The sequence below is a fragment of the Cololabis saira genome, chromosome 3 (genome assembly GCF_033807715.1).
Source record: "Cololabis saira isolate AMF1-May2022 chromosome 3, fColSai1.1, whole genome shotgun sequence".
Lineage (NCBI taxonomy): Eukaryota > Metazoa > Chordata > Actinopteri > Beloniformes > Belonidae > Cololabis > Cololabis saira.
Window position 1 is genome coordinate 36,100,327 of NC_084589.1, and position 21,292 is coordinate 36,121,618.

The 21,292-nt window shown below is 41.8% G+C and overlaps 3 protein-coding genes across 6 annotated transcripts in view; 1 reads left to right on the plus strand and 2 right to left on the minus strand.

Annotated features, from left to right (window-relative positions):
- Window positions 1-279: 279 nt before the first annotated feature.
- apom (apolipoprotein M) lies at window positions 280-9,949 on the minus strand. The gene is made up of 6 exons (XM_061718524.1): window positions 9,554-9,949; window positions 7,722-7,861; window positions 4,105-4,175; window positions 1,601-1,735; window positions 414-512; window positions 280-324 (listed from the first exon to the last, which is right to left on the minus strand). The coding sequence occupies exons 1-6, from the start codon at window positions 9,758-9,760 to the stop codon at window positions 311-313; spliced, it is 666 nt and encodes a 221-aa protein (XP_061574508.1). The 5' UTR covers window positions 9,761-9,949; the 3' UTR covers window positions 280-310.
- A 2,418-nt stretch (window positions 9,950-12,367) lies between these two features.
- Window positions 12,368-15,047, minus strand: glrx3 (glutaredoxin 3). The gene is made up of 2 exons (XM_061718525.1): window positions 14,851-15,047; window positions 12,368-13,594 (listed from the first exon to the last, which is right to left on the minus strand). Exons 1-2 carry the CDS (start codon window positions 15,012-15,014, stop codon window positions 12,775-12,777), a joined length of 984 nt encoding a protein of 327 aa, XP_061574509.1. The 5' UTR covers window positions 15,015-15,047; the 3' UTR covers window positions 12,368-12,774.
- Window positions 15,048-15,614: 567 nt separating this feature from the next.
- bag6 (BCL2 associated athanogene 6) overlaps window positions 15,615-21,292 on the plus strand; it is a 28,908-nt gene continuing 23,230 nt past the window's right edge. For all 4 annotated transcript variants that reach the window (XM_061717389.1, XM_061717390.1, XM_061717391.1 and 1 more), the window contains exons 1-4: window positions 15,615-15,742; window positions 19,486-19,574; window positions 19,648-19,765; window positions 20,997-21,211. In XM_061717389.1, coding sequence (XP_061573373.1) covers window positions 19,494-19,574; window positions 19,648-19,765; window positions 20,997-21,211 — 414 coding nt within the window. In that variant the 5' untranslated portion in view covers window positions 15,615-15,742; window positions 19,486-19,493. The remainder of the gene's footprint in view (window positions 15,743-19,485; window positions 19,575-19,647; window positions 19,766-20,996; window positions 21,212-21,292) is intronic.

The window sequence follows — 21,292 nt, forward strand, 5'->3', positions numbered from 1 at the left end:
TGGGACTGAAAGTAACACCTGAAATGAGTAAAGAAGCAGGCTTTTCTTTCCTTACTGCAGCTTCATATCTTTGACAGCAAACGTTTCGGTTTTGCTTGTGAACATTCATAGTCTGTAAAAGCAGAATGAAATGGCACGCTTTCAGGACAATCGTTTCCTTTTATTTCATTCCACTGATAGAAGGGAAGTTATCTTAATGTCACTGAAAAGATCCAGTCGCTCCATCGGCATCCCGTATGGACCAGGAGAGTGTGATGTCACAAACAATCCGCAAGCATGTCCGCCTAAGTCTCCGCCTCTCCGTCCGCCGCTAGAGGCAGAACGCTGTCAACACAGAGGAAACAGGAACACCGTTACTTTCAGGAGCCTTGTCTTCCCCTCACAGGAAGCTGGATGTTGCCATGGCTACCAACCTTTCTCCTGAGGTAGCGTGACGCTCGCCGTCGACCCGTAACAAGCCGAGCTCTTCAGAAACGTTGTCACCATCTCCGAGTCGGTGTCGCTCCGACGAGCTTGAGGGAAGAGGAGATGAGAGAACCAATTTACAACTCCTGGGGCCCGATTCACAAAACATTCTTAAGAAAAAAAATCTTCTTAAGTGTCATTTTTTTCTTAAGTTCAGTCTTAAGAAGAAAAAAGAGAAGAAGTCATATTCTCCAAAAAAGTTCTAAGTATTTTCTAAACTTTCTTCTTAAGTTTCTTCTTAAGAAAAAACTTAAGAATAAATGGTATTCTTTAAATAAAAGTTCTCAAATTTGTTCTTGACTTTTTTCTTAACTTTAAGACAACCTTGACCTGTCTTAAAATTTCTTCTGTGAAAAGGTAAGACTTTAATATCACCTTTTTCAACACATTTTAGACTAGTAGGTCATAGTTTGAGTATATACTTTGTAATTAATTACACAAAGAGCCTGTTAACTGTTAGTTAGCATGTTAGTTAGCGTGGTAGTTAATTATTATTAATTTTCCCCAATAGTATTTTTTTTTGCACATTAATCTCATCCACCATAACCTTGAAAAGTTCCTGCATCTCTTTTTCTCCTTCTCCATGTTTAGTGAGTGACTGACGGTTAAGACGCAAACTACCTGTATAAATGTTGTTTGTTGGCGCGTGCAATGCAATGACATATTTTAAGAAGTTCTTAAGTAGGAAAAATAAGAAATTCGTAAGAAATGACAGTTCAATGACGTAAGAAAAGACGGTTCTTAAGAAAATATTGAGAAATTGCACTTAAGAACTTTCTTATGAACTTCTTAATTTTAGATCTTAAGACATTTCTTAAGATCGTTCTTAAGAATGTGAATCTGGCCCCTGTCTTGTTAAACAAACATCCTTCACGTGACTTACGCTAACCGTAAATACGGAATCGGGAGTTTACTCACCAGCGGTTGAGGAGGTTAAAGGTCGAGAGCTGTTTTTGTGTAAATATTGTAATTGTGACACAAAGTAGACAGCATCCAAAGGGCACAACTGCCCCTAAGCTGACGTTGCAGTGTTTGTTTACCTTATCAAAGCATTTGTGAAAGGGAGGACACATGCGAGACCTCAGAGTAACCGGGCTCTGACCAGAACCGGTCCAGGTGGTCCGGACTATCTCACCATACAGCATTTGTCTGCTGAGGGAGTCCTCGGCGTCCGTGTCTCTCAGCGGCGGCTCCACTTCCTGGAAGACGATGCAGTCGGAGCAGTCGGCCCAGGCGCCGCTCCACAGCAGGTTCCTGCGCTGGGGCCTCCCTGGATCAGAACCCGGACCCCCAGCCGGGCACAGACATGTCAGTGATAGGGACCTTCTGGGACCAGACTTCTAACATGCACATATGAGGCCCTCATAAGAGGGGTCCACATATAAGGTCCACATAGGAGGGGCCCACATGTGCACACAGCAGATCTAGCAATCAAACAGAGCATTTTTGATTTAACAATAGTTCAATAAAGAAAGTTAGGCCCTCATCGTCTGGGACGTCGTAAAAAAAGTAATCTGGTCTTAAAATGAGGTAAATACAACACAAAACATGCAGTATTCTAGTGTGTTATTATCTATTCAATATAATCTGAAGCAATCTGCAGAGGCTGTCAGTGGTTGACATTTCCCCCTGTTTGTTTCTGTTTTGCCCCGCCTGTGTCCCATCTGCCCTGATTGTCTGCACCTCTGTCTCGTTATCCCCTGTGTGTATCTGGTCTTGTCATTCCCTTGCTCCTTGTGGTTCCGTACTGTGCTTTCCTCCATGTGTCCTGTTTTTGCTCCACTTTTTGATCCCTGTTTCCGTGTGTTTTTGAGCCTGCTAAGCAGCGCTTTGTTTTTTGGTTTGTAAAATAAACCCTTTTTTTTGCGAACTCCTGCCTTGCTCTCCTGCATCTGGGTCCTCACCACACCAGCCCGGACAGAGGCGGCGTGAATAAAGAACACTCTTACTGCTTTAGCAACTTTTAGCACTAATTTCTTTTGACATTGTTGTATGATATTGTTTTGGAGGGCCCCTTCTTTTCAGACTGTCGCTTGTTTTTCATTGGCTTTTTCAGGCATTTGTTCCCCCACAGCTCTCTGCAGGTTCCCGTCACGGCGTGGCAATCAGGTCAAGGTCATCAATCGCAGCGCTTTTCCTCTTTCAGCCATTCTGTCGTGGATTTTCTGGTCGGTTCTGGGATCATTTTCCTGTTGGACGGCCACGTTTTAGCTGTTGGACGTCAGATCTGACTCCTTAATACTCTGGTACAGGAGTTCCACGGACGCCCATATCACCATCCCTCCACTGCCGTGAGTGTCCGCTCTTGTGAAGGTCAACAACGGTCTCGAATTCTTCCCACTAATGAAAAATACTTTAGTTTGGAAGTGGCAGCTTCTCTGAGATCATTGCTGATTCTTTCCTTGTTGGCATTGTGTTTACACACACTTGAATGCTTCGGAAGGTGTTCAGGCTTCAAATGGTGCTTTTATACTAGTACCTACTCAACGCGTCTCGACTCGCCTTGCCCTCGTTTCTTTTCAGACACCCAGATCAGAAGTAGGAGGTTGGAGCTAAGCTGCTGTGACCTATTTGATTGTGTGATTTAAACGAAGACAACACTAAAGATGTAGAACCTGGAGGAGATGATAGATGTGCTGCTGGGTCTGTGGCTTGTGTTCGATATCAAGTTAAAAAATGAGAGTGAAAGAAGCTTCAAGCGGGACACTTTTTTGTTGTTGTTTGTTTGTCTTAGCGCTGCTGAAAAGTCCGTTGGTAGCCGCTAGCAGCTATGAAGTGACAGAGCTCATGGTAGATCTGGTCGTTCCTTACCGCCCGTCTAGATCAGTGTTTCCCAACCCTGGTCCTCGAGGCACCCCTATCCTGCATGTTTTAGATGTTTCCCTGCTTCAGCACACCGTGATAAAAGTACGTGTGTCATCAACAGAGTTGTGCAGACCTTGGTGACAAGCTAATTAGGACCATTAGGTGTGTTGGTGCAGGGAAACATCTAAAACATGCAGGATAGGGGTGCCTCGAGGACCAGGGTTGGGAAACACTGGTCTAGATCCCTTTTTAATTCTCTCTTCAGCCACCAGGTTTATGGACATCTGCACCTCAGAGTTCTGCTGCTGTTGCTGGTGGAATAAAGTGAACAAGAAGCCGCAAGTCGCTCTTTCGCTGATTTCCGCCTCCTGATTCAAACGTCTGACGGCCCCGCCCCCCGACCAATCGGTGGCCTGTAGTGTGATGACATCAGATACAGCCGACTCAGCCGCTTAGAACCTCGGCAGAATAGTTACAGAAAAAGTATCTACTCGGCACGCCTCCACCTGCCTCGACCCCTAGTGGAGAAGCACAAAACCGGGGCGAGGCGAGGCGAGTCGGGCTGAGTAGGTGCTAGTATAAAAGCGCCAAAAGCAAGTCTTCAGAAACCCCGGGGGCGACCTCCCGGGGGGCTTGTCCAGTTCTTCTTCCACAGTGTACATCTCCAGCTGAAGAAGTCTGTTATTCACTCTGTCAGATGCAGTTTTTCATAGTTTTTAAAGCTGAAACCCTGAAGCTGATCGGCCCAAATCAATTATCCTGACCGGCAGCAATCGTCCCATTCACACATTTCCTGTCCTGTTTATTTTGGGGCTCTGTTGGCGCTGGAGTTACCTTCCAGGACCATGTCATCCCTCCCCGGCTGGAGGCGGTAGGTCCATTTCTGCGTGATGCAGTCGTCTCCCCTGCAAACATCGGCAACGACAGAAAGACACAAACATAATTCTCATGAAGGGAATCTGCCGGACAGGCGTGATGTAAGGGTTTTCACTTTTGAAACTTGTCGATACAAACTCTTTTCGTTTTCTGAAGGCCACTTCCCCTCGCCGGGTTTCTGTTTACGACGGCGGGTTTCACGAGTCGGTGCTTTCACCTTCAGCCTGGCAGCTGCCACACTTCTCACGGGAGGATTTATTTATTTATTTATTACGGATCCCCATTAGTCCTCACTGCACTGAAGACTATTCTTCCTGGGGTCCAACATTGCACACATAAAACAATAAAATACAATCTTTACAATAAAAACATGACTAAATCTAAACAAAAATGATCTGAGATGTAATGGAATTCAACCCTTAAATTGTTGAAACCAGCCAGAACCAAACAACGAAAAATATTCCATTTAACACACTCAGAATTTCAGAATAAACCAATCAAGAATTTCAGAATAAACCAACTAACTAAAACGGACTTCTACGGAAGAGTATTAGGGCCATGCAGGAGAGAAAAATATTTGAGAGGGGGAGATTTTTTTTTATTGTGCACTTCGAGAAAAAAGTAAAAATGTCGAGAAAAAAGTCGAAAAGTCGAGATTAATGTTGAAATGCAATTTCAAGAAAGAAATCAATATTTCGTGAATAAAGTGGTAATTTTGCCTTTTTTCTCAAGATTTCAACTTTATTCACGAAATTTTGACTTTTCTCAACTTTTCGACTTTTTTCTCGAAATTGTGCCTCTGATTCCAATATGTTACTGCTCTATACATTGTAGCCTCTTTAGTGCATTGGTTCTTTGTAGAGGAAGAGGAAAGTGAACACCAGAAGCAGGGTAAATGTTAAGTGACGTGTGTGTCTGGGTAATTATGCTTTACTGTGAAGGGAAGCAGCCGTTTATTTGCACCAGTGAATGGGCCGAGGCTCCCGATCTGAGGGGCCTTACAGTCAGCTGACTGGGTTAATCAAAGGGAAAGTTCCTCTCGACTGCGTCTCAGGTTCACAGTATGATCTAATGATAAACGCCAAGATGGCCGCACTTTCAGAGGTCTGCTGCCAACGTATAATGATAAGCAGCACCTAGCTGCAGCTGCAGCCTTAAATACCGCCTTAAATACTGCCTTAAATCCTATAAGGCAGTAGACTTGTAGTTCTGGAGACCGGTTTCAAGACCACTTTCTTGTGGTCCTGGTCTTAACTGAGAGTCCGTTGCACCAAGGTGACAGAATCTGGTGATCAGCAGTTCTTCCTCTTGTTAATGTACAGTTTTGTAAACTATTTGTATTTTGCATCTGATTTAATGTTTTGGTGCATCTGCACGTGTCTGTATTTAATTACAGTTTTGTGTTTATATGGCCTTGTTTAATTGTTTAATTAGGATCCCCATTAGCTACAGCATGACTGCAGCTATTCTTCCTGGGGTCTGCCAACATTTTAAAGGGAACCCTGCATATTAAGACATGTAGTCCCTAATTAGCCACAATTGTTCTCTTATACTAAAATATGTTGTTAGAAACACATAAAATAATCTAATTGCTTTAAAAATCTACAATGTTTATTACATATTTTGACCTGCGGGAGGCGCCATGTTTTACCTGCGCAATGTATTCTGGGGGCGATGACGTACGACGGTGGCTCTGGGAAGATAAGCCCCATTAGTTTAACTGGGACAGGTATCTAAAACATAGTTGAGCAGCTCTCTCCCGGCCGTGGAGGCTGACGAGGGAGCCCATAAGACGTCTCGGTTCAGGCAAACTGGATCAAAGTTCTGTGATGCACGGGAGATCTGCAAAAATGATCAATGTTGTGCGCATCTTACCAGTGCATTAGGCTCCTGCGTAGACGGCGTAGCCTACGCCGTAGACGGCGTAGCCTACGGCGTAGACGGCGTAGGCTACGCCGTAGCCTGCGTAGGCTACGCCGTAGCCTGCGTAGCCGGGGCTCTACAGCCCGCAGCGCTCCGCCACCCGCTCGCCGCTCTCCGCTCTCCGCTCTGCGCTCTGCGCTCTCCGCTCTGGCCGGGATGGAGACGCCGGTGAGCATAGCCCACCCCTGCCCCCCCCCTAAAACCGGCTTCGGGTGCTGGGTCCACCGTTTGATGACAGACCAGAGGAGGGGACTGGCCCCGGACTTTGACGAAACCGGAGGCGCAGACTTCGCTTCAAATAGGCAAGAACATCTTTATTTAATTTAATGACACCATATCTGGCTGGGGTTTTTATTGTAGCATCGGTTATCTGCTAGTTGAAACGTGTGGTCTGTTAGTCTATCTGAGTTTTATGGTGTTTTTATAGTTCATGCTGTATGGGGCTGCACTTTTTTTAATTTTATTTTACTTTTTTGTAGGTGCGCCGTCACCTTAATGTTCAGCTGTGTTTTCATCTGTGTTTCTGGTGCGCCGTCACCTGTTTAGCTGTGTTTTCATCTGTTTCTGGGTGTCAGAACAGTGGACGGGGGCTAGCAGGTGCCACCGTCTGACGTACTACCCAGAACGTAAAAAACAATGGCGACCTACATGTTAAATTATATTTTCAAATTTTATAAAAACGAAGACATCAACAAGGTTTTTTATATCACATTGTTATAATTGATACCAACATTTATCTTTTAAGACCTACATGTCTTAATATGCAGGGTTCCCTTTAAAATAATACAGTTCTAAAAATAACATAATAAAAACAAACCAAATACATTTCTACCAGATAAAGAGACATTCCACAAAATGAAGACAGCGAAATTAAGTCCAATTTAAATCAGTAACATTTACTATTTATGACTTTTCTGAGGTGGAGGGGGGTGTTGGAGGCTGGTTATTCTGCTAGAGGACTTTGGGACTAGTTAGTCGTGTCAATCCTTAACAGCACTGGAGTCAATCCTCCAATAGTGTAGAAATAGCAGTAGTGCAGTCGCCACACATATCTGATCTCAGCTGATGGATGAAAACATTTAGATGAGTTCAACATCATCATCCACTTCTCTGTGTTATTGTGCTGCAGTTGAATACAAGCTCATATGGAAACTAGCTGAACCAGGATGGAGCTGATGTTCTACAATCACGCAGGATAGGAACTGGTCTGAACTGGTCCTGGTCTTGATCTTGATACTCTCTGGTCTTGGTCTTGGTTAAGGCGGTCTCTAGACTACAAGTCTAGAAGGCAATAGGGGGGTACTTAGTATTTACCATGTGTTTTTTTTTTCTCTCTTTGGCTAACTTTTTTTTTTAAATGCTGGTGAGAAAAGTTAAATATCGTTCACCTGTGCATGTATTTACCCAAAAATAGGATTGGCCACGGTCCGAGGACTTTACATGAAAGACAAAGCGCTAAAAGACGGGCTACTAACGTTTTAACATGAATTCATGTCATTAACGACCTCAGATCACCACGTAAATATATCACCAGGCTATTATCTGAAATCGCTTTGTGCAAACTTGAGTCGTAGATGGGAATATTTTGATTCTATCAAACTGTTGTTGGATTTGAGGCCTGGTGAGACGTGTGACAGCGTTTCTCTCCTCACATGCGCATATTCCCAGTCAGGAGCAGCGTGTCGTTGTTTTTCTCCTCTATGGTGAATACGATGTTGTCGAAGGCCTTGAACATCTGGATGTCGGCCTCCCGGTGACTGACAGCTGCCTTGAAGTACCATTTCCCCAGATACTAGAAAAACAGAGAGAGAGAGAGAGAGAGAGAGAGAGAGAGAGAGAGAGAGAGAGAGAGAGAGAGAGAGCAGTAAACAATGAGAGCTCAGAAAGACCACTGATGGAAAGAACCGAGGGAGTGCAAACCGGCCCATGAACCCGGCCTCGTGTCTCACCCCGAAGTCTTCCCTGATAATCACTTATGGCGCTTTTCCACTAGTACCTACTCAGCCCGACTCGACTTGCCTCGGTTTGGTTCTTTCCCACTAGGGGTCTAACGTGCCGAGTAGATACTTTTCTGTTTCTATTCTGCCGAGGTTCTAAGCGGCTGAGTCGGGCTGTGATGTCATCAAACTACAGGCCACCGATTGGTCGGGGGGTTGGAGTCAGACGTCTGAGTCAGGATGTGACATCAGCGAAAGAGCGACTCTGACAGCGGCTTCTTGTTCATTTTATTCCACCAGCAACGGCAGCAAAAGTCTGTTTCATGATCCAACTCTGAGGTGCAGATGTTCATAAACCTGGTGGCTGAGGAGAGAATTAAAAAGGGATCTAGACGGGCGATAAGGAACGACCAGGGGCCGGATTCACCAATATGTTCTTAAGAACGATCCTAAGAAATGTCTTAAGATCTAAAATTAAGAAGTTCATAAGAAAGTTCTTAAGTGCAATTCCTCAATATTTTCTTAAGAACCGTCTTAAGAACTGTCATTTCTTACGAATTTCTTATTTTTCCTACTTAAGAACTTCTTAAAATATGGCTGTATCCAAAATGGCATAGTAAGTACTACATGCTACATGTTGCATCAGTATGAACTGTATACTGCATACTAAATGAAGGATTCAGTAGCCGCTCCAGCAGACCGTTCACACAAGTATCCCAGAATTATATTATATTATATTATTATTATTATTATTATTATTATTATTATTATTATTATTATTATTATTATTATTATTATTCATTTCATTATATTCAGCCGATGCAGCTGAAGCGAGACTTCACTACACCGATGCATCGCTCCACAATATTGCGGGTCTTTGTTTGTGCAAATGTGTTGAAAAAAGTGATATTAGAGTCTTACCTTTTCACAAAAGACATTTTAAGACACGTCAAGGTTGTCTTAAAGTTAAGAAAAAAGTCAAAAACAAATTTGAGAACTTTTATTTCAAGAATACCATTTATTCTTAAGTTTTTTCTTAAGAAGAAACTTAAGAAGAAAGTTGAGAAAATACTTTTTTGGAGAATATGACTTCTTCTCTTTTTTCTTCTTAAGACTGAACTTAAGAAAAAAATGACACTTAAGAAGATTTTTTTTCTTAAGAATGTTTTGTGAATCCGGCCCCAGATCTACCATGAGCTCTGTCACTTCATAGCTGCTCGCGGCTCCCAACGGACTTTTCAGCAGCGCTGAGACAAACTAAAGAAAATTAAAAAGCGTTGCCGCTCTCTCTCTCTCTCATTTTTTAACTTGGTATCGAACACAAGCCACAGACCCAGCAGCACATCTATCATCTCCTCCAGGTTCTACATCTTTAGTGTTGTTGTCGTCTTCTTTTAGATACACAATCAAATACGTCAAAGCAGCTTCGCTCCAACCTCCTACTTCTGCTCCAGGTGCTGAATTGTAGTGGAAAAGAAACCAGGCCGAGTTGAGATTAGTAGAGCTGAGTAGGTGCTGGTGGAAAAGCGCCATTAATGTCTCCTCACCTGCTGGTGGTCGATGGTTTTCACCAGCAGCTCCTGCTGACGTGCACAAGGAACGACGGCCTGGTGCACCACAGTGTATAGATACAGCAGATAAGACCAGGCTTCGTGGAACATGGCTCCGGATCTCGGTCCTGGACCTAAACACCGTGAACCCGGGACTGTCAGTGACTCTGACCCTGGAGCAGGTTGTGGGTGGAGGTAGATCATTAACTGGTTGTAGTCCTCTGATCCTTCAGGAAGGTAAACACTGGCCCCAAACACGGGCCCTGGTTCTGCCAGTCATGGTGACGTGAGTCACACTTTCATGCTGCTGCCAGATTTACACATCCTCCAAAAGGGTCTGAAAAGAGAAAAACCTACTTTCTGTTGTGACTCAGCTTCACGTGGGAGATGCTGGTTTATTAAAATCTCCTCAACAAAGCCGAGTTAATTATAGACGCGAGCTTCAGCGTCGACTTCCCCTTCAGAGATGCCGCAGAGGGTTTCTGTCTCTGTCAACAACGAAGCCAGGAAATATCAGGGACGAACCCCCGTATTTGGACATTTGTTCTTTAGATGGGCACCAGGGGGAAACATCCGGGGGGGTGCAGCTCCTTGAATGGCCACTAGGCTGCAAACACGAGTCTTTTTCACTGACCTTCATGTTGAAATGTTAAACCATGACGGTTGTACGCTGGTGAATTTTTTCCATATAACATCAGATTAAATCATATAAGTACGACGGAGTATTAGGGCCATACAAATTTGAAAATTACGAGAATGAAATCATAATATTATGAGAATAATGTCGTAAATTTACGAGAATAAAGTCATAATGTTGTGAGAATAAAGTCGTTATATTATGAAAATAAAGTTGTAATATTACGAGAGTAAATTTGTAATATTATGAGAATCAAGTCGTAATTTATGAGAACTTTAACAAGAAGAGAAGTCTTCTCCCTGTGTTAAAATGTGGAATATTGAGCATCTTGTGAAGTTTTATTTTCGTATAATTTTCACAAATAAGGAAATACTTTCTTTTGGCACATCAGCATCAAATTATTATCAGTATAAGGAATTTAAAACGATTGGGCAAACGACTGCATCTATTTCAAAGAAGGAACCACACAGACTTGGAAGAAATTGCGTCTTTTGTGGAAGAGGAAAATCTTTATGATCATCCTCAATGTTTCCTGAGAAACAACAAAACCTCTTTGAATGTTGCAGATGTGACCACCGCTAGCCTTGCAGTCGACCACTACTATACTATACTATAGTATACTATACTATACTATACTATACCAGACAGCTCCTCTTCCACAAAAGACGTACTGTATGTGCTCTTCCTGTTAGAGTTTTCATAAATTACGACTTTATTCTCGTAATTTTATGACTTTATTCTCATATTATTATGACTTTATTCTCGCAATTTCCTTTTTTTTTTATCTTAGTTTGGCCCTAATACCCTAATACGCTAGCTGTTACTTTTGCCGGGTAGAATAGTGCAGTTAAGACAGATTGTGTTAAAAAATCAACGTTCCTTATTTCTCCTACTCGGTGAAGACTTTGTTTTATATTTTAGAGCCTTTTTGTGTTTTTAACCCGTTTTTAAACCATTATGGACAAATTATTAGCAAAATCAGAAAAACACTGCTAGTAAAACTGTCATGGTAGCATTTCCTGATGTATCTAAATTCAGACAATGTGGCACAAACATCTTCAACCCCCTCAGAGTTGCACCGGCTGTGAACTAGAACAGTAAACACCACAACCAGGCTGTAACTGTGTTTTTGTCCTGCTGTAAAGCAGCTTCTCTTATTTCTGAATCAGCTGGTGCTTCCTCCTGGTTTTTTCCCAGGCTCATCTTTCCAGGTTGATTGTATCTGCTAATACATTTATTGACAAATGTATAACCTTATTTCACCAGAAAAGACAGAAACATGTGTTGAAGGTATTTTCTGATCCATTGAGTAACAAAGAAATACATTAAAGCCCCTCTGAGAACAAACTGGCCCTCAAAAATACCAACAGGTTATTTTTTTAAAGATTCTTCATGAAACTGTTGCTCCTGGCTGTTTTTGGACTCCGGGAAATTTTGAAACATGTTTTTTTTTTTTTCTGGTGGCTCACTGATCCCAGGCCAAATGCTCCCAAATAAATTGTATTTCATCCCTAAAATTAAAATAGACCCAAATACTTATGATTGACAGGTGAATGGACGGTATTAAAAAAGTAGATGTCGAGTCTTCATCTTCATCGTGGAGCAAACTAGTAAAAAATCAAAGAAGCCATCAGGAAAAAAAGAAAAGGACAAACTGGCAAAAGATGCAGGTCTGCAGATTTCTATGAGTGACAGCATAAGTTATTAATTAGGTTATTAATTAGCCACAGAATACGACTGTGTTTTTTATTTTTGCTGAACTAGCAACTATAAAAACTGTGGCATGTCATGCAAACCCCCCCCCCCCCCCCCCCCAGGCGACCTGATCTGGTTTTTGCAAATTCACACAGACGTCCTGATTGTGGAATTTTTTATTGCTATATAATAATAATAATAATAATGACATATTGTATTTGTTAGGCGCCTTTCGTGGCATTCATGCTGGGTTAAATAACTTCGAATATACATTGACTTGTGATTTGTAATCTAAAAGAAGCTCAAGACCTTCCTTTTTAGTTTATCTTATAACTGAATTCTATTTATTTTACTAGTGTGGTCTAGTTTATTGTTATATAGTCATTTCCGGAAAAGTGCAATTAGTCTGCTTCTGCTTAATCACATTCCTCTCATAGTCAGACAGATTATCATCAACACACGAGTACAAGCAAGGTTGATTTGTTTCATTAATATTTTAATTGTGACTGTGTTGAAGGAGTGCACCACAGTTGGCTCTGATTACTGAAGCAGAGGAAGTTTTCCAGAGTCTTCCAGGTGTTTTACAGGACGGCATGAAACGTGAGCAGCCGGGAACGATACAACTCTGTTAAATAAAGCTGAGGTGCTGTGAGGTGAGTATGGGAACAGGGCGGGAGATTTAATCCAGACACTGAAGATGAACTTTGAGATACCATCGATCAAGATTTCACTTTCACTCTTAATCACCGGGGCAAAACTTTGAGGTTATCAGAAGTGCTGACATGAACTCTAGTTTTAACATTTCAACTGTCCACTTCCTGAGGCCGGTTAGAGTCCCGGGCGATGTGGCTTCCTGCTCCCGGGCCCGGCGGCACCGCGGGTCCGCCTACGACTCCCCCTTCAGCACCGACACCAGCTCGCCGCTCTCCTTCAGCTCCTTCACAATGTCCAGGCCGCCGATGAGCTCGCCCTTCACGTACAGCTGCGGGTACGTGGGCCAGTTGGAGAAGGTCTTGAGCCCCTGCCGCACCTCCTCGTCTGACAGGATGTCGAAGGTGTCGTAATCCACGCCGGAGCCGTTCAGGATCTCCAGGATCTGCCGGCTGAAGCCGCAGCGCGCCGCCTCCTTGTTGCCCTTCATGAACAGCATCACGGGGCTCCGGTTGATGGTGACCTTCAGCCGCTGCTCCAAGGTCACGGCCTCGGACCGGGGGCAGATGTTCTGCAGCTCGCCTGACTCGGCCAGCTCCTTCATGATGTCCAGCCCGCCCACCAGCTCCCCGTTCACGTACAGCTGCGGGTACGTGGGCCAGTTGGAGAAGGTCTTGAGCCCCTGCCGGACCTCCTCGTCTGACAGGATGTCGAAGCTGCTGAACTGGACCCCGTGGTCCCGCAGCAGCGCCACCACCTGGCGGCTGAAGCCGCAGCGGGGCTCCTGCGGGGCCCCCTTCATGAACAGCATGCAGGGCGCCGCCGCGATCAACTTCCGCAGCCGCCGGTCCAGGTCGGACCCGTCCGCCGGCGCCGGCCCGTCGGAACCGCAGGACGTCGCCAGGCGCTGCACCTTCTTGGTGAGCTCCGGGGCGTGCGCCCCGTCCAGCCTGTCCACCTCCTCCCCCGCGGAGAAGAGCAGGAAGGTGGGCACGGAGGAGATGCGGTACCGCTCGGACACATCGGGAACCGCCTCCGCCTCCAGCTTGGCGAACCTAGATAAGATAGATAGATCTTTATTGTCATTATCACTATGACACCAGACACAGGGACAGTTTGTTCCCCCAAGCTGTTGCTCTGATGAACTCTCACAATTAATAGAGTCTCAGAGAAACCAATCACTGTGCAATAACAGTAATCATAATAACACTATCACATCCGCTAAATACCTCACATATTTTTGCACATGTAAATATTATCCGTTTTTTTGTGTTTACTATTTTTTCTCTTGTACATTACTCATTTTTCTACATTTTACATTGCTCTTTTTTATTATGTGGCTATTTATTGGTTATTTCTAGTTTAATTTTTTGTATAAACCGTTGATCGTGTGTGTGTTTGGGTGCGGCACGATTGAATTTGATCTGGGAGATCAATAAAGTCTTCTATTCTATTCTACATGCTTATGTTAATGTTAATAAGTGCTACATTTGTTTATTTACTGTTTGCTATTTTTAAATCTGGGTACAGTGAGCGAAATAACCGGAGTCAAATTCCTTGTTGGGCAACGTTCAAACTTGGCCAATAAAGCTGATTCTGATGTACAACGAAATTAAAAGTGCTCTCCAGTTAGCGCATCATATAAAAATAAAATAACTGAAAAATAAATCAATAAAATAAAATGAAATAAAAACAAAATTATAAATATATAGCTAGACACATTCACCCCTCCACACATACAGGACTGTCTCAGAAAATTAGAATATTGTGATAAAGTTCTTTATTTTCTGTAATGCAATTTAAAAAAAACTAAAATTCTGGATTCATTAATAATCAACTGAAATATTGCAAGCCTTTTATTATTTTAATATGGCTGATTATGGCTTACTGTTTAAAATTAAGATTCCTAGAATATTGTAATTTTTTTAGATATGATATTTGAGTTTTCTTAAACTGTAAACCATGATCAGCAATATTAAAATAATAAAAGGCTTGCAATATTTCAGTTGATTTGTAATGAATCCAGAATGTATGACATTTTTTCATTACAGAAAATAAAGGACTTTATCACAATATTCTAATTTTCTGAGACAGTCCTGTACATCAACATACGGACATTACAAGAACTTTCATCAACATACAATCATTTTTTTTGTTACTGCACATTAGCTCCTGTTTTTGTTAAGAGTGGTTATTGCTGTTGGGTAAAAGCTGTGTTTGAGTCTGTATCGTTCCCCAGATGGCAGCAGTTCAAACAGTGAGTGTCCGGGCTGTGAAGTGTCTTGTATTATATTTTGGTCTTTTTTCTGACCTGCAGCTCTTGTGCTCCTTGGCCAGTTCCGCCATCACCTCGTTCATCTGCGCGCACTGCGGCGCCCACGCCGCCTGGAAGTGCACGACGGCCAGGCTCTTCCCGGCGGCGGCGAGGAAATCCTCGAACTGCTGCCGAGTTGTTACTTCCACGAGACTCGCCATGTTCGTTTCCCCTTCACTGTGTTGCACCGGAAGTGAAGGGGAAACAAACATGGCGAGTCTGCCGTCACTTCCGGTGCAGCGCCTCCTTATTATTCATAGATTATTCAAGATTCTTTTGAATGTAATGTACAGGTCAGGACTGTCTCAGAAAATTGGAATATTGGGATAAAGTTCTTTATTTTCTGTAATGCAATTAAAAAAACGAAAATGTCATACATTCTGGATTCATTACAAATCAACTGAAATATTGCAAGCCTTTTATTATTTTAATATTGCTGATTATGGTTTAAAGTTTAAGATTAAGATTCCCAGAATATTCAAAATTTTTGTGATAGGATATTTGAGTTTTCTTAAACTGTAAGCCATGATCACCAAAACCAGACCAGTAAGCAATAACATAAGGGGTGGTGGTTATATCATTTTGAAACAGGGAACGTATAATACGATTGTTACTCCTTGTGGATGTAACTAGACAAACTTTGCCCACTGAAGTTTTCTTGGGGCCTTTCCTAATGTTCTGCTACATGGCAGCTTCGACGTGCCTTGTTTGTTTGTAAATTCCAAATTTTCAATAAAGAAAAAAAAGTCACTTCCGGTGCAGCGGCTCCCACGTCACTTCCGTGTAGCCTGGCCGCTTGTAGCTTCAGGTACCAAACCCAGGTTCGGTTTTTGAGGATTAAAACGCGCGCCACGTGGACTGGAAACAGCGGGATAGTGTGATTTATCAGGTGAGCGACAGGTGACACGGTTTCCGTGCAGGTGGATCTGCTCCGGGGTCGGTTTGAGGTCGTATCTGGACGGTTAGCTTCGGGCTACCTGAGCCGTTAGCTTTGTTCCCAAACGTTTCGCTTAAAATTATCAAAACAAACCGGTTAAAAGTCGGTTTTCTGTCTGCGTTACGATGCAAGGGGGTTAAAGTTAAAAAAAGAAAGAGAGTGCGGGTTAAGCTGCGCTGCGTGAAGCAGGATTTAAGTCGACTAACTTCCTTAAACAATTACACATTAAAATAGTACAAAAGTTCCTCACACCTCGATTTAAATAAGAAAATAAGTGCTTATTAATATTAAAATATCATTAAAATATTGTAATTAATATGTAAATATTATTGGGTTAATAATTGGCCAAAGCTTTTTCCAATCCTGCTGGATTAATGGGAAGTTGTTTATAATAATAACCTGTAAAAATGTATAATAATAATTAATTATTAATAATACATGATTAAGTTTAATAATAATATATGTAGTAGTAATAATAATAATAAACATACTAAATTATTATATGATTAAGTTTAAAAGTACCAGTGCAGATTAGGAGCTTTTAAAGCTTAGAACAGGTGAGTCTTCAAATAAGAATCGATTTTTACAAAGACATTCAAAAATAAATAAAAAGCCTTATTTTTAACAAATACACAATAGATAAAAATCTGTGGTTAAAGTATGATTACGTTTTTAAACAACTTTAAAAGTACCAGTGCAGATTTTGAGCTTTATTCAAATGCAGAACAGGTGAGTCTTCAACCTGGATTCAAATAAACTAAGTGTCGACTAACTTCTTTAAACACATTAAAATAGTCAAAAAGTTGCTCACACATCGATTTAAGTAAGAAAATAAGTCATTGGAGTTGTTACAGCTGGTACAATAACAACTGCCTTTGTCCAGCAAATATTAACCTCGTGAATATTAATATTTAAACATTATTGGGTTAATAATTGTCCAACGCTTTTTCCAGTCCTGCTGGATTAATGGGAAGTTGTTTATTATATGTAAAAATGCATATAATAATAATAATTGATTATATGATTAAGTTTAAACGTACCAGTGCAGATTTGGAGCTTTTAAAGCTTAGAACAGGTGAGTCTTCAAATAAGAATAGATTTTTACAAAAAGACATTAAAAAATAAATAAAAAGCATGGTTTTTAAATTGTAAACAAATAAAGAATAGATAACAATCTGATTTAAAAAAAAATTGTGGTTAAAATATGATTTAAGTTTTTAAACAACTTTAAAAGTTGGAGCTTTATTCAAATGCAGGTGAGAACAGGTGAGTCTTCAACCTGGATTCAAATAAACTGAGACTGCGTCCGAAATTGCATAATTCCACCCTAATGAGTATAAGAGATTTTTTTGGTGCGTCCGAAACATTAGTACGTTCTCAATAGTATGCACTATCCATACTCATTCCGGATAAATTTATTAGTGTGTATTAATGGACACTAGCTAAGCAGAAACTTCCCACAATGCAATGCAGCGGTGTTTGGTTGCTAAGTGATACGTATATGTCTAAAAGTATAATATAAAGTATATTAATATTATAATATTCGTATATAATAATAATTATATTATGTCATCGTGTTTCGGCCAGGATAAACGGGAAAGAGCGGTGTGCTGCTGCTGTGATATTTACTCAAAAGTGTGCCGAATTTAAGTATACTTTTAGTAGTGTTTCCCAACCTCGGTCCTCAAGGCTCACTGTCCTGCATGGTTTACCCTGCTTCAGCACACCGTGATACAAGTGGCTGTGTCAAAAACAGAATTGTGCAGGCCTTGATGACAAGCTAATTAGGACCAATTAGAATCAGGTGTGATGATGAAGGGAACATCTAAAACATGCAGGACAGTGGGCCTTAAGGACCGAGGTTGGGAAACACTGTTTTAGTATATACTGTTTAGTATGGCATTTCGGACGCACCGTGAGTGTTTCAGCTGATCTGAGGCATGTGTGATGTTCCAAATAGATGTTTGATGGGCTTTTCTCAGCTTTCTCAGTATTTTCTGCCACCTTTCCCAACTTCTACTGGACGTGTTGCAGCCATGAAATTCTAAGTTAATTATTATTTGAAAAATAAAATAAAGTTTATGAGTTTGAGCATTAAATATGTTGTATTTGTAGTGTATTCAATTGAATATGGGTTGAAAAGGATTGTCAAATCATTGTATTTTGTTTTTATTTACATTTTACACAATTTCCCAACTTCAACCGAATCCGGTTTGTAAATTGCAGCCACATCCGGGTTTCAACTTTGCCATTTTGCTGTAATAGATCAATAAAAATGATTGCATTCAACCAGATAGCCAAAAATAAATGATTAACTTTTAATGTCATTGAAATATGTTACCCAGGATAAACAAATATATAGTTGATGGATAACCGTAACTTTAACCAATTAGACATATTAGTTTGTCTCTTGTCTGAAAACCAAACTCCAGAGTTTGATGCTGGAGTCGTACATGAATACATCTTTCCCTGTGACTTGCTAAACATGTGCTTTTTCACCCAATGCTTAAAAGGTTGCTCGAATGCTTTTATCAACATCTGTGCGACCTCTGGAAACATCAGCCTTTGCATAATGAGCTTGTTTCAGTTTTCATGGTGGGATTTCTTTCATCCTAAAATAAAACTATATTGTGAAGATAATGCTGATACTAGATCCCGAGCTCTGATCAACTGTCCATCATCGCGTTTCTCTGCATCTCCACCTGAAGACTAAAAACCAGGAGTTTATAACAAATACATTGTATCAGAATAGCTGTAATGGCAAGATTTGTCATTAAAATGAATCCTTTATTGATCCCTAGTGGGGGCAATCCAGAGCTTTCTCCCAGATCCTTCAGCCCAACGACTGGTGTTGATTATCCAGCATAGTTGTAGTCGTCTTTGATTATTTTATAATCCATCAATTTAGTGCCTTTGAAATGTTTTGCTTTGACTTATTTTCTGGCGTTTTGTTCAAAATACCTGACAGTAAAGGAAAAGACAGCCGATCAACAGATGTATTGAGCAGCGATGGCCCAGAGTTATCAGAGTTGTACCAAAAAGTCTGAGCTGACATTGATGTTACTGTGCATTTGAAATATTAGATAACATTTCACTGGCTCCCCGGGCCTTGGCGGGGGGGGGGTGTCTCACGCGGGTATTGATCTCACGCTCTTGAATTACTTGAGCTCCGTCTTGGCCTGATGAAGGCAACAGAACCACATCATCTGCAAAAAGTTCTGAGGCCACCAAACTGGAGATTCTGTCCATGGAAGTAGTGAACAGAATCAACACAAATAAGGATTGCTTTATTACAGGGGCGCTGTTTTAAATTTAGGGCCAATCCCAATACACATTTGATCCCATGTTTTCGGGGATGAGAAGAGCCGCCGGCCCGGGGAGCAGCAGCAGCTCACGGCCGGAGTACAGACGTGATCGCCGGGTCAACCCACGCCGTCGTCAACCCACGCCGTCGTCACAGGGAGAAACCTGCAGCTCTGTGGAGAATTACCGCTGGCTGAAATAAATCATTTAGGAAGATAAATGTTGGTTTAATAGATGAAATCTAACAGTTGAAAAGGCTGATAAGTAGGGGTAGTGGGTGTATTGGGACTGGGCCTAAATCAATTTTTATAAGTTGTTCTGAATTTGGTCTCTAAGCTCTGAAACTGCCAGTTTTGTGGTAAATACTAACTTGAACTTGTGCTGTGATGTAGGAACAAACATGGACGAACAAACTCCCGACATAGACGTGACGGTGAAGACCCTGGACTCCCAGAGCAGAACCTACACCGTCCGAGCTCAGGTACAGTAGTTCCTGCTGCACACTCGAATCCCGCTTCCTCGCTGGGACTCACACCCGTTTCATCCTTCTGCAGCTGACAGTGAAAGAGTTCAAGGAGCACATAGCCCCCTCGGTGGGCATTCCCGTGGACAAACAGAGGCTCATCTACCAGGGCCGAGTGCTGCAGGACGAGAGGACGCTGGCAGATTACAGTAAGTCAGAAAGGGGGGGGGTTTATCCGAACTCAAGGTCAGCCCGGGTTGTTTTTTATATCTCAATTCTGATATTGAAAATTTCTCATGTTTAATATTTTAACCGCTGTTTTTACGAGCTGCCAAGTAAATAGGAACTGTTTTCGAATCGCACAGACAAGGATCTGTTGTTAGAATACTTTCTGAGACTTTGCTGTGCACATGCCCTTGGTAGGTTTTTTATAGAATGCAACTAATACTTTGAGGCATGCATGTACTTGTCAACCCAGCAGGAGGGAGAAGCAATGACGTTCCCTTTGAAGGAACCAGATGATGCTTTTCCTGACTTTCAAAGAATCAGAATTGTCAAACTCTAAGAAGCAAAATAAAAATCAGTGATTTTTACATCTGCAATAAGAGTTGGAAAGGGGGGGGGATAAATGGCTGATGAAAATCGGAGAAGAGGGAAATACGCCTCGAATGCAGCCGATTTATTAGTATTTATACCTGATAACTAAGATTTTTCAGATATTGAACTCGTTTGAATATTTGCCACGACCACCAAGATTTATTCGCTTTTTTTGTTTGTTGTTGCCAGTTCTATGCTTAACTCATCTTTTGTGTTTGCTTATATATCGTCACCCTCCTTAAATAAAGGCCGTCGTCATACTTTTCATAATTTCTTCAAAAAGCAAAAATCGCTTATTAAACAACAGAAAAATTTAAATATATAATAAAATAATAAATAAATATAATAAAAATAAAAAGGCCAGCCTGTTTACTCTTACAGTCCAACAAATCTTTAAAACTGGCATGTTGGCATGTTATCAAAATGTGTTTAAAAATAACATATATGGATGAAACATCACTGTTTCACACTAAATTACATATTTTTATTACATAAAGTCTAATCACGGAAGGAACCTTTCTATGGCAGATGCAACTAAAAAAAAACAAGTTGTTTTCGTAGGAACCAATATCCGGTGGCACTGTAGCTTCTGCTAAACGGTAAAAAAAACAAACATTTTTTATGCCGGCAAACCGATTTATGACCAGAAAACATCAAATGTAGGATCTGATTCAGACCATAATTTGATCATGTGACGTTTGTTTTTACAATAATTTTGCTTCTTATATTCTACAATTATTATTGTCCCGCCCACAAAAGACAGGGGGGGCGGGGCTTCAGACATCCAACCAACATCGCTGGTGTGTGTTTGTGGGATTAAATTGAGCATCTCTGTTGTTGCAGATGTGGGAGGGAAGGTGATCCACCTGGTGGAGCGGGCACCCCCCCCACCCTCCCAGCCCGGCTCGGGTTCAGGGGGCACGTCAGCCGACAGCGGGCCGTCCTCGTCCTCCCAGGGAACGTCACAAGCACCGCCCCACGATCGCAACGCCAACAGCTACGTGATGCTGGGAACGTTCAACCTCCCCGTCAACATCATGGACCCCCAGCAGATACAGGTACCCCCGCTTTTACCGTACGAAGTGCTGCCCGATACTGGGGCTGGAATCTCCAAGCTGACTGGTGATTTACTAGTCCAT